We start from the raw sequence: 13,532 nt of genomic DNA, 5'->3' as shown, positions 1-13,532 counted from the left end.
TCCAAAAAACACTTTCCCCTCTCTCAACTAACTTGTTTGGCTCACCTTTCTGCTCTGAAAAAAATACTTTCTGTTGAACAAGAAACTGCAACGATCAGTGCTTTTAAATTCAGGCAATCATGGTCTGTCCAAAGCTTAATGTTACAGGAGCAATTTAATTCATTGTTATGCCAAAACGATCTGTCTTATTCAAGGCAAATCCCATTTTAGGATTGGAGCTTTGCCATTGAGTTTATCTTATGAATCCATAACATTAAGAGCTGCCATGTTTCTTCAGTGATGAGGCTGATTTGCACACTGTCTACAAGCAAGATGGATATTACCGCCACTGTGCCAAGGGAAAGGATCACCAAATATCTTCAAGTAGAAAGGTGAATTGTGTTCTAACCCAAACCCCATGATTCATTTTCCAGCTTTCTTGTAGGATAAAGGAAACAATATTTCATTACCACTGATAAACAGGAGCAAAATCTCAAACTGAAAAAGAATATAAAAGAATTTACAGAGAAGTATTGATTTTTGATGGTTATTGTGCTGTGAGGTCACTCCTATCTTTGAGGCCAAAATAAAGTCACAAAGGTGAAACTGCAGAATCTTATAAATAAACTCTATGCTGTAAGTTTTTTTAGAACGAGGGCCCTCGACTTTACAAAAAGAGAAGAATAACTCATTCTGAACAACCGATCAGTTATTGGAAGTCTGTGTCTGTTGTCTCCTTTCCATCAAAGCAATATTTAGCAGTGTGTGAAACTGAAATTGTAAATGGTAATATTTGGTTTTGACCACAGTATGCTAAAAACAAATTACTGTCAGAGAAAAGAGAGAAACCTGGATAATCTTTCAGAGCTGAAGCTAAAGCAGCAAATTCTCCCTGGGTGTTTACAAAAAATAATAAAGTTGTTTCTTTCTTTAGCCTCTATACCCTGTGTACAAATGGTAATCAACATCCATTGCTGTTCCTCTGTCGTTGGCCTTGTGTGCAAAACATTTCCACAAAGCTCCTTTTCCATCGCTGTTTTCAATTAAAACTGCCTGCAGAAGTCCATCTGAAGCACAGCCTCCAATTTTTAGACATTCCATTGTTGTGAACGGTGGTGTCAACAACTGCATAAGTTCCAGAGCAGGTGAAGGAACATAGTGGGTGGTCTGCAGTGCTGTGTGAAGCCATGTGTCAACAGGAGACAACTTGAAGGCTCAGCGGCTGTTGCTGCTGTGGCAAATTGGTATCTAAATTCAATAGTCATTTTTTGCATTGATCAGTACAAGTATTGATTAATCTGGTGGTATTATCATCTGTGAAAACAGAAGAAATGATTGGGAAGATGGAACGTACGATTTTTTTTACCACAGCACGTCCAGCAAAGACTTTTTTTTTAAACAAAATCCTCTGGTTATAAGATATTTTGGAGTTGTGGACATGTGACATGTGTGGTTGTGCAGGTGGGGTTGGTGAGGGAACAGAGGAGCCATCAGACAAGAGGCAGTCTTATCTGAGAACTTCTTCCCTTGTAGGTTATCACTCATGGCTGCTCAACCAGTCAACACCAAGACATTTCTTGCATATTTGATTCTTGCAAAACTCAGTATGTTTTGTGTTTCTGTTCGCCCTGTCTTTCTGTCACTGTCTGCTCTGTTTCCCTGTGTGCTTCCATTTCCTTTATCCTCTCTTTTTCTGGTGGTAAACTATTTCCCAGAATATTGCCACCCCACCCAAACCCATCCAACTGAACCAGGCAGCCATGCCGGAAATGTATTAGCTCACTGTCTTGTACGCATCATGATTATTGACAGGCAGGATTGAACGAGAGCGGGATTCTCCATAGTTCAGCAGTTCATAATTGGAGTGACAATTCACCACCCAGGTGGCTGTTTGAACCACCTCCTGAAATCTGAATGACATTAGCCAATCACAATATTCTCAAACAGGGTAAATAATCACTAAATTTTCAAGGATTTTCTGCAGTGAAATCTGATGTGGAATCACTGGCATAGGAGCTAATTAACTTCAAGCAAATATATGTGTAAGACTAATTTGTTTTTGGTGTTTTTAATATGTTCTTATAGCATTTTTCTGATAATGGAAGATGTTGACAAAAACAATTAAGCATTTCCGAGTATTCCTTCATTCGAATCAATGTGAAACAGGTGCAAAAGAAAAATATGCTATTGGAAAAACCTTTTAGCTGTGGCGTCTTTATTTTCCTCATACGAGCTGGTTCAAAACTGTACGACTTGATAACTCCGATATTGCTTGCCATTTTTGTTGTACAGGTAATGTTTGGTTGGGGTTGTAAGAGGCTGTGAGCTAGCGGCAGAGCATGTGAAACAAATGGATGATAGGAAACGGGCTTAGGTGGCAACAGGCCCAACCACAGCTCAGAGGTGAATTTCTAATGTATATATATGTTTGTAAATTACAGTCGGTGCTTTTTTGCACAAGCTGCTGTTAAAGTAGCTCGCCAAAAAGTCCCGTAGAGTTTTCTTTGATTGAAAATGTTAAATGCCTTTCCATTTGAAATAACCAGACATGCAATATCTTCCTGTTTGACTCAAATAGGTCTTTTCCCTCCATGGTGCACAGTGCAGAAACCAAGTTTTTCTCCTAGGACAATGTTAGCTGAAAACTGCAGCAGTGCAGTCGCTGAGGAAGGAAAAGGCAGTTAAATCCAAATCACAAAGGGGAATAAACAGCTCTTACAGCAGGTAACCCGTCTTGCCCCTCCACTAAATGACCATGATAAAAGATTGTGCAGATATTTAGCTACACGTCTATAGCTAGTGCATCTCCAAACTCCATGAAGGGATAAGTGGAAATAATTCTGATGCAGCCAGCATGCAAGTGAAATCTTTTTCTGTGACATGGAGATGTCTGATGAGTTTCAGCAAGTTTTCAATTATTCTTAGTCCTTCACTTCATTCTATTCAGACCAGTTGCAAAACTGAGAATTACTGACAATTTTCTTTAATTTTCTGAGAAAAATATGACGCTCAATGGTCATACTTGAATGGTCATCCTGCCTAAAGATGGAGACACGACAAATGAGACCATCTATGGAGAGTGTGTAGAGATTCTTCTGAGTTGCAAACAACATTTTTGGATTCTGTTAACAGAACTTGATCTTGGTGTTGACTTCCTTACTCTTGGGAGTCACTCAAAGTGCAGCTTTGAATCAGCTTCGGTTAGAAAACCCCGTGTTCAAGTAAAACTGACCTGTCAACATTTGACAGCTTGGCTTGAGGGCGGGATCACTTGCACCTTGGAAACATCCAACCATGCTGAACTCCTTTTTACACCTCCGTTCTCTCAGCTATCAGCCTCACAGCCCTCCCTGCACTCTCAAATATTTATGAGTGTGCAGCCAGTGTCTTCTTAGAATATCTAAATGTAAAGCCAGAAGGAGAGGGAAACCACAATGCTTTCAAACTATTTTGTCCTCCGCTAATGTTTAGACTGTCATCTAACCTCACTCTATTCGTGTCCTCGCCCACCTCTTTAGATGCCATCCATTTTCTGTTCGAACTGATGGGATTTGGCAACATGTGATATAATATAAGATGGCAAACGCAATTTTTTCTTTCCCTTCTTTTTTATGGCTTTATGTAATATTTTGATTTCCAGAGAACAGAATCAGCAGATGTTATGTCAAATATGGCCAAAGGGTTAAAGTGGCATGTGAAAGCAGATTTGTCAAGCACACCCTCTAAGACACAACAAATAGCTCCCTTGTTTACTCTTACTAGAAAATTAAATGACTGAGTGATTTCTGATCTGCCACTTAAAGCCACTGGGGGGCTGATGCCTGGTGACAGCTCATGTTCAGGGTCATGCATGTGTTTACCTCAAGAGTCTCTAATGAGAGCCAGACAAGCATTCTGTGCCCTATAGAGCAGTGAGGAAAATGTAAAAGATGCTGCAGGCATGCAGTAATGCCAGAAAAATATGGGAAATCTCTCCAAATCTTTTTAGCCTCTGGAATATCAATGGTATTAAATTTCATCACATGGTTTTTATTTATGTATTTTCCCTTCTAAATTGTATTCAATCATCTTTCAAAAATAGTTTATGAAAGCAGTGAAAAAATTAGTACAGACTTTAAACGTTAATCCTAACTTAATTGCAATTAGTTTAACCTTCACCTGCTTTTCTGAAAATCTAAGCTGGAGTAAACGGTTTTACGCCATGTTGGGGATCATTTCAATAGACTGACAGATAGAACTCTATTTCACATTAAAGGATGGTACTGAAATGGACATCTATTAAAAACCTGGAAAAATACTGGCTTTTTGATATGAAAAAGACAGCTTTATCTAGACATTTAATAAAGTCTCTGGCGGTATATGGCACACAGAACAATAAATGAAAACTCTAAGGAAACAGATGGAAAACAAAGAGGGGGTTTATGTACTTTCTAAGATTATTTGAGTGAGAAGGCCCTGGTTCCAATCCAATCAAGAACTACGATTTCTTGATTGTGACCGGCTAAATTACATTATAAACTGTTGTGAACCTCTGGGAACGACCATGGCTACTTGACCTTCAGAGCCTTAACGGCCAAATAAAAAGGACAGATTTAGTTGTTTATGTGATTAAAACCACTTATTTATAAGATAACTATCTGTGTTATTTTCCTGTTTAGATGATTTAATTTAAAAGTTTAACCTTCCTCTGGTGTTAGCTTTCTGCTGCCATCTGTGGTGTTAGCGGGTCATTTTGGACCCGTGTATTAAGTCAGCCATAAATTACCCTAAAAACAATCTTTTATCATCCAATGTTTTTCTTAACTCTTGTTTAGCTGGTTGGGCTCCCTTATCCATGAAAAGATTGGTTTTAATATTTTTTGTGGCCCCCTGGGCCTTTGTTTTTAACAGCATACCCCTCGTTTTCAATGTCTAAATAGTGGTCAAATGAACCTTAAGAGAAGAAGGCAACAAAATAATCAGTTGTTCTATTACCTGAGTGTAACTGAGAGATATTAAAAACATTTCTTAAATGTTCAACAAAAAAAAGATTTTAATTTTAATATTATCAAATATAGTAACATCTATGGTGTTTCGGGTCATTTTTGACCCGTATGTATTTACTTCAAGAAAAGGGCAAAAACAAGTCTTTTTCTTCCACACAATAGAACTTCAATACAATATTTAACAATATGAAAAACAGAACAGTCATAAATAATAAAAAAATTACAATAAAAAAAGATTTGCCAAGTCAAATAAACAACAACCAATCGAGAAAATCACACCAAATGAAATCAAGTACTTGTTCTATAAATACTCTGTGCAAAGAACATGCCTGTGTGTGTGTTTAGATGCATGTGTTGCAAAAAGTTTCACTTTTAGTGTGTTCTTTGCAGATATATTTGTTGCAGGTGAAGAACACTATGTAGGGTTTTCTGTCCATATTGCTAGGGCAGACCTGACACCTCTTTCTTTTTGAGTGAGGTGGTCTCACTGGCATTGTGGCTGTGGCTTTGGCTGGAGTGCTTGAGGTAGGGCTGGCTCCTGAGGGGGAAGGTGATGCTGATGCTCTTCTTGTTGCTGTGGATGTGGATGGCGTGCTTGGTGACCCCTGCAGCTGTCTGACCAAGTCTGCAGCAGCTGGGTCTCGGGGCACCCGTTCCCGTTGCTCAATGTGCGGCTTGACAAGGGAATTCCCGAGCTCCTCAAGAAACATTCTCCGCTTGGTGTTTTGGGCTGAATTCCACCCTTGGTGAATATTGGTCCACAACACAAATGCATTGTATGCAGACACATTGAAGATGTTGTAAAACACAACCATTGGCCATCTCCTGGTCATTCGCTGGCAAGTGTAGGTGGCAGTCAGTCATTATCCACTCCTCCTTTGTTTTTGTTGTAGTCCAGGATGATTATGGGCTTTTTGTCACTTCCTGATGACACAGCAGCATGTTTGTGAAGAGTGGACATCAGTATCCCACTCCGTCGTTTTTTTGGACAGTATGAACTGTGCTCCAACGGATGTTGCCACGTTTGGATTGGAATGAGTCAGCAGGAGCAGCTTCAGCACCAGTAACCTCCTCTTCAGTCTGATCAGTCTGTTTCTTCCAATTGGTACTCCACATCATCCTCCTTCTCAGAGGCCTGCTCATCTCTATCGCTAAAATCCTGTGTGTCCTCTGCCTCATTTGCAGCAAAGATGTGATCCAAAACTTCATTTACATTGAATCTTCTCCTCATTTTTGCATCCTGTCCATTGGAGATGTGTACTCTGCAAGTCACCACCTCTATACTCAAATGGCTTGACAACCCTGGACATGTCTCCCATTGTTTGTTCTCGCAAAAAGCCAAGGAGAAAACCCCCTAAATGAAGCTCAAGTGGTTGGAGGAAGAGGCTGTTGGTTGATTGTGTGTTTATGATTTAATTTTTGTCATTTTTATTGTTTTATAATCGAGAATTTTAACCGGGTCAAAAATGACCCGAACACCACAAAAGTCATTTTTTTCACCAGCGCACTTTATAATTTAGTAAAAAAAACAAAGAGGATTTTATTTTGTTTAAATGGAAGTCCCTAACAAAGTCAAAAAGTTTCAACGCAAAAAACAAATGTATGAAGTACTTTCATGCATGCTAAAATTCAAAACGGGTCCGTAGGGACCCTAACACCATAGGAAGGTTAAAGTGAGCATTTATTTGTGAGTAATATATAACATTTCTTAAAAAAACTACATTTATTGTTGACCAAAGTGGGTTTTTTAGACAGTTTTATTTCTGGTCAAATGTGAAATTAACAGTAATTTGGGCTAAAAAATTATTTAAATATTACTTCCGTTTACGTAAAGAAATAAAAATACTCTCATTTATTGAATAGTTCATTTGGATTAACGAATGCTGGCCGAATGGATGGCCCTCACACATTATCACCTCACTAAATCTGGCCCTCTGTGTAAAAATGTATATACACCCCTGGTCCAAGGTGTACCCCACCTTCACTCAATAATGGAAGGGATAGGCTCCAGCACCCCTGTGACCCTAAAAGGTATTAAATGAAAATTAATGGAAAATGAAGGTACATGTTATTGTTTTGACCATTTATTGTTAAATGTGTTTCATGGCCAAGAAAAATGAAGCACAAATACTGTGGGTAGATAGGTGCGCACTTTCACATAGAATTAACAGGAAGGAAAAAGGACAGTTCCTTGTGCATTTCAGTAAATCATTTGTTTAGTTTGGAAACATAAAAATGCCTCCACAAAATGTCAAAAGACATTTAATGCAAGGAAATAATGACTCAGATTAATACTTTCCGAGCAGAATTATCATTGATGTGGACTTTTACAATGTGCATACAACCACATAAGAACAAATATCTCCCTAAGAGGTCCTGCTGGTTTGCAAGTAAACACACACACACACAAAAAAAAAGGAAAAAAAGAATCCTGACCCTTGTCCTTCTATGGTTTCACCCTAATTTAAGATCAAACCTTGTATGTAAGCTAACCCTAGAAAGGTAAAATTCCTAAAAAATCACTAGTTGTCCCCACAATAGATCATTGGAAAGTTTTCAGGGACGGTGCTCAAAAGAATGCAAAAACTCCTACATACATAAGTGTAAAATACTGGACTGCCATATTAAACTTTTTAAAACTATAAACAAAAAGTGCCTGTCTAATTTTCTCAGTCTTGTGATTTTAAAACAATAGAGCAATAAATTAGGGCAATGTACCCCATGAAGTAATAAATAAATAAACAATGAAATCAACCCTCACTTATATAAATAAAATACAGGGGAAGAAGACAACAAACTAAAGATTAGTCAGGTTTCTGCTAACTCTGGAAATGGGAGTAAGACAGGATACCCCATACAGAAATGTCACAAAATCTGGTTCGCTTTAAGTAACAGAGTTGTTTTTATGGCAACCAAAAAAGTCATGATACAGCTGCATTTGTGCTGCAATCACTTTAAACATGTTATAGGATCAGTGTAATAAAAAAAAACTTCAGACGCCATGAAGCTTTTGAGTCTGTTATGCTAAATTAAGAAATAGAATCCTGGTATGAGTTCAGGACTTGATTTAGATCAAACATACAGCCACAAAGACGAGTCTGTTATAAAGTCTGTTAAATGTCTAAATCAAAGGGCCCGGCCCATTCAGGATTCTATGTCTGGCTCCTCATCCATTTCCCACAGATGAAGCCAGATGGCTTTCCCAAGGGATGGGCTGAATTGTAAAGATGCTCTTGGCATACTGCAGTGAGTACAAACCTTGTCCTTTGAAAATGCAGCCAGAGGTTAGGGCCCAGGACTGTTAAAATGGATCATTGGTGTTCATGTTCAAAACATGATTTAATCAGGTATACACTCGAATTACTTTGAGAGCTGAGGCAACTGTCAGACAACTTTCCATTTTCCTTCCCCGAAGATTAAAACCTCACAAACAGCACTTGAAATATGACAGATTCACAGATGGCTTTGAACACATTGTTCTCATTATCTTCGCCACCACTTGATTTTCAGTGTGCTGGTTTTACAGCATAAGCATATGCAGAGCAAACTAAGTGTATACTTACAGATTCCTGGTTCTTGTCCTTCACATCATACACCATTAGCTTGACCAATGTCTCTGGATACCCTGAAGGGAAGGTCACTCCAGTCAGAAATAACGGGTCTTTGTTTGCCTGGAAGAAAGAAGGACAATGCAGAAAATCTGTAGCCACAGCATGGATATTTGTTCATGAGGATGTTTGTGACTGTTAATACTCTTGTGTTCATATGCTCTGCAACGCACAAGAAAAGTGCAAAAAACGCATAAAGGCAAGAGAAAAGCAGGAATACTTGGAAAAGCGAATAAACAAAAACCCAAACTTTTCTGTCCCCTTCCTCATTTTCCTTTTTTTTTAACGCACTCTGCACTGCTTTTTTGATTCTTTGTACAAGCAAAAAAAACAAAAAAAATGTCCAAATGAAACTGCTGGACCAAAGCAATAAATGTTGACCGGTAAGGAAACATTTTTGTTGTTATTATTAAACTCGAGCAACTGGTTATGCTGTTAAGTAATCAAAAGCTTAAACAAGTACAAGTCAGCTTATCGGTCAAAACCGATAAGCTCAAACGTGGCTTTGCTGAATGGGCCTCATTCAGGCTCAATAACACCACAAAGGTGCAAAGAAGTCTGCTGCAAAAAGACTAGTGATGGTGTGGACCCAGTTTTTGTGAGAGCTACAGCAAACACTGCAGATTCACGAGACGAAAGGCTTGTATATTTATATTTTTGTTTTCATCTATATTTTTTAAGTGTTGATTTGATGTATGTTAAAAACAAGAACTTTGGTTTGTCTTTTAAGCGGCGTTAACACCAAACGCGATTTGTGTGTCAGCTTTGTGCCAGTTTCAAATGATCTGCATCATGCTATTCTTACCCCTTTCAGAATAAACTATGTTCATATGATAATATATTTATTTTTGTAACAATAAAGAACACATTTGTAAGTGACCAAGTGAGTGACCAAGTCCATAATTTCCTTAAAAATTTTAACTGAGCTGTGCACTCTAAATTAAGAACAGAAATACAAGTGAGTCTTCTTCCCACTCCTTTACTCCTTTTTTTAACATGTCCTTTTCAGCAGCTGAGTAAACAGAGAAAGGCTGAGAGTCTCGTTTGTTGAACAGACTTCACTGCCACAATGGGGGTTATGTAATCTATTACTTGAACACTCAACATCTATATTTAGATATTCCCCTTTTGAATTTGAGGCTCAACCCTGTTGCACATTTTGCTCCAGATCAGAGGTAAGGAAGCTAAAGGAGGGAAAATGGGGGAGTGGCTGCAAAACAGAAACTAAACCATCACCAAGTATGACAATCCCCTGCACCCCCAACTACACACAAGAATGAAGTCGGACGGGTGCCAGTCTAAGATGTTTGACTTGCCAGAGGCACTAACAAACATCTTGATGGTTGCTCATCATGTGAGATCCTTTCCAATCAGAAATCCCTGCCAGCCCAGGTGCTTGAAAGTGATGAGTGTAACAAAAGTATTAAAAAACACAGACACAGTTGGTATCAATGCTGTCTTCTGAAATGTCTTTTTGAAAATGTAATATCTTTGTCACAGTTTTTATGAGACTTAGCTGGCTGCACAGTTCATTAATCATGAAGAGATTAGTGATTAGCTCTGGCACAAAAACCTTTTCTTTCAGTGTGTCCAATTCAAATCCAAAAAAATCTACAGGTTTTTTTTTCCTGAGTAAAAAAAAAATGGTTGTACTTCAAAAGACAAGTAAAGTATTACGTCAGAAGCGTAAGCCTTTTCTCATCAGACCAAACAACCTTTTAGTCACTTGATGTTGGTTTTTTGGTACCAAGTCAAAGCAGTTTATGTTTAAATTGCGGGCTTCCTCTTTCTTTAGTTGCTCTGATGGGCGTCTGCTCAGTGCAGCCTGTTGGGAACATGTGAAGTCACAGCAGGAAGAAGTAATGAGCCCAACTTAGACAAACACGGTCACACCCATCAGTCAAATAAAACATTTGACTTTTTCTTTTTTTTTCTTTTCAAAATTATGTCGACACAAATACTACCTGAAGGGATTCATTACCTGTTAGAATGCCACAATCTGAATAAAGAGCAAACTCTGGATGGTTTAGTATTTAAAGAATATTTACAAGAGTTATAACATTGTAAGTATTAATGTTCACTTCATTTTTTTGTGTGCATGTTTTGAATTATACAGAATTAACACTTTAAAATGATTGCTATTCCAGACAGAGCTTTCATCACTGTGCCTCTCTTTACAGCACATTGGTTTTGTTCCATAAAATTACAGCAAATGTTATTGCAGAAAAATGTGCCAGCTAATAGAAGCTAAAGTACTCATGCGTTGTATTTATTTCACAGAATATTACGACAGATTCCTCGTGTTTTATCCTGAAGATGATTAATTCCAGCCAAAATGATCAAACCGATCTTATCATGGATATAATTAAAACAATTGAATTCATGCTATTCTGTCAATGACATAAGTAGAAAAAGTAAAGAGCGCCAAAACAAGTGACAGTAGCTACCTCCAATCTCTGACCCTGCGTGGAAAGGTTTATTCCCCCAAAAAAGCCACATTTTCAGCCATTATTTTAAAACTGCTCTAGGATTGTTCCACTTCAACTAATCATTACAAAATAGCTCTTTAAAGTCCCACTCCAATCATCTTTTCATCCATTTTTAAAGTGTTCTCCGTGGTCCTTTAATTACGATGATGCCATTTTTATCCAAATTAAAAAGACTATTATTTTCTAAGACACCGTCTCTGCAAAGCAGTATTAGTTCATCAGTAATTCACCTCTGAGTTGCGGGCAAGACTGTTGGTGGGGAGTGAGCCTACCTTTATTTCCCATCATCCATTTATTTACAATCTCTCCCACTAGTTTACACTCCCTCACAACCTGCAACTAACATTAGTGGTGCAACATAAATGGTGAGCAGTATTGGAGCGATGCAGCAGTACAGTTTTGAGCCAGATTCTACGTCAGACAAGGAAAACAAAGTTGTACATGGATTTAGTTGTCTGCAAGCGGATGCAACAGAATGGAGCAAAGCAGGAAGCCTGTAGCCCGCCCAATGTAGATGAACTTTAATCTTTTTCAAAAAACCTTTTTGTTTGCACCTGGTTCACAATTGTTTAAATAAAGAAATACTCACATATGCAATATAAGCTTAGTTTTCCTTACATATGTCCTCCATTATGAGAAAAAGGCTACAAAAAATGTTAAAAACACAAAAAACACTATTTTATTGGAGTCGGTTTTTAAAAATTCAATCAGTATTTCTATCTACAGTGAACAAGAACATATTGGAGTTATTTTGGCCCAATATGTTAGAAGGCTAATGTAGAAGTAATCTTCAGGAAGAATAGATTGAGTCCCACAGACTTCTGATCTCTTGTCAATTTTGCATTAGGCATTATGAAGCGAATCAATGAGCTTTCCAAAAAAAAAAAAACATCTATACGCCTGAATCACACAAAGAGAGGATTAAATGTTTAGCTGCATTCACAAGAAAACCCTGCCCTGCGAACCCACTTGATTATTCAGAAATTTTCTAAGGGCTGACAGATACGGAAATAAAACAAGTAGGCTGCCTCGGATTTCATCCTTTTTAGACAAGGCAATACTAGTCTTGACTGGTGCCATCTTCTTCCAGCAATGAAGCTGCGTGGTTTCTGAGCTCTAACATCACACAGCCTGATTCAGCACAGCGGGTATACAGACAGACTGGAACCACTTTGAGTGTTGCCGCAAATCAGAGTGTAAGCAGTACTGTACACTGAAAAGTGGACATTAAAAAAAAGGCTCATTATATTCAGCCGAACACACGCAGGTACACACACAACCACCACCCTCTCTGGCACATTTGAATGCGCCTCTTTCAGACTCACCAGCATGCTTGGCAGTCTTAGTGACGTCTGAATCTTCTCGGTGCTCAGATAGACTAAAGTGGTAAGCCTGTCTCCATCTACTCCAAGAAGTAAAGCAGTCTGTCATGCAAGTGGTCAGCACATGCTGCACCAGACAGCTGCCCCTCTGTTGTCTTTTTGACCAGCAGGGCCGTAAAGCCCAGTGGGCCAGCCAATTTAGGCCATTACAAGGGTGTGTGTGTGTTTGTGTGAGATTAGTTAAAAAAGGAAACATAAGCCCTGTCTATGTTAGCACTGGGGGGCTTTTCTCCCTCTTTTGACCACTCCTAATTATGTGCAGAGACTCTAGAGTTTTTGGAGGTCCTCCAAGCAAAGGGATTTGAAACTGATAGCATGCAATCACAAGCTTTTTTTTCTTCTTATCTAAATCTAAAATCGAAATCTAAAATCTAACTGATTTTGTATGACATTAAAATCTCATCGAGAAAAAACACTTCTGGACCCTCATGATTTCAGAGAGGGGCAGGTATTTTTAACCAATATTTAAATGTTATATAAGACTAAAATAGGCAACATGTAATACAAAAAGCACTCTCTCAGAGGGCATTGTTTTACACACAAGAAAACTAAATAAGATTTATAAAACATTATGCTTTTCCCAATATGTTAAAGGGGTTTTTTCTGTTTAATTTCTAAGCCATTAATTTGCGTTTAGCAAAAAAATTGTCCTAATAAGGAAATGTAAAATTGATTAATTACTTTAATGATAGGCCAATTGAAAACAATGATTGTTCGGATATTAAATAAGCGTATTTTCATTTCAGTGCCATTTAAGATCTTAATTGCAATAAACATTGTCCAAAGTTCTAAATCAGAATTCACGGCTATGTGAGATGGGATGTTTTTACAAGGTTACATTGTGATACTCTGATGCCAGGAACTCCCACAGACTTTTACAAAACTACAGTGGGTAACAGAGAACAAATGTTGTTTTAATCAGTATTTTGTTGTGTTTAGACCAAATGACACCAGATTATAGTGGTTTCAGCAATTATAAAGATTATAAGATAAAGATTATAAAGATAAGAGATAAGATAAAGATAAGATAAAGATTATAAAGATTCGGATAAACTGCCTTGAATTATAACCAAGATCTTTAACAAGTTA

General features: G+C 38.0%; 1 protein-coding gene across 10 annotated transcripts in view; it reads right to left on the bottom strand.

Moving 5' to 3' along the window:
- Positions 1-13,532, bottom strand: part of LOC105354450 (inositol polyphosphate 4-phosphatase type II) — a 162,167-nt gene that overhangs the window by 114,311 nt on the left and 34,324 nt on the right. For 9 of the 10 annotated variants that reach the window (XM_020703700.3, XM_023957536.2, XM_023957537.2 and 6 more), the window contains one exon: positions 8,528-8,635. In XM_020703700.3, the coding sequence (XP_020559359.3) occupies positions 8,528-8,635 (108 nt within the window). Of the gene's footprint in view, positions 1-8,527; positions 8,636-12,386; positions 12,503-13,532 lie in introns of those variants that run through there. The other variant, XM_020703714.3, reaches the window with a different exon arrangement.

The sequence above is a fragment of the Oryzias latipes genome, assembly GCF_053564925.1.
Source record: "Oryzias latipes strain Hd-rR chromosome 1 unlocalized genomic scaffold, Olatipes_Hd-rR_3.1 chr1_Y".
NCBI classification, from domain to species: domain Eukaryota; kingdom Metazoa; phylum Chordata; class Actinopteri; order Beloniformes; family Adrianichthyidae; genus Oryzias; species Oryzias latipes.
This window is presented reverse-complemented; position numbering and strand designations above follow the sequence as displayed.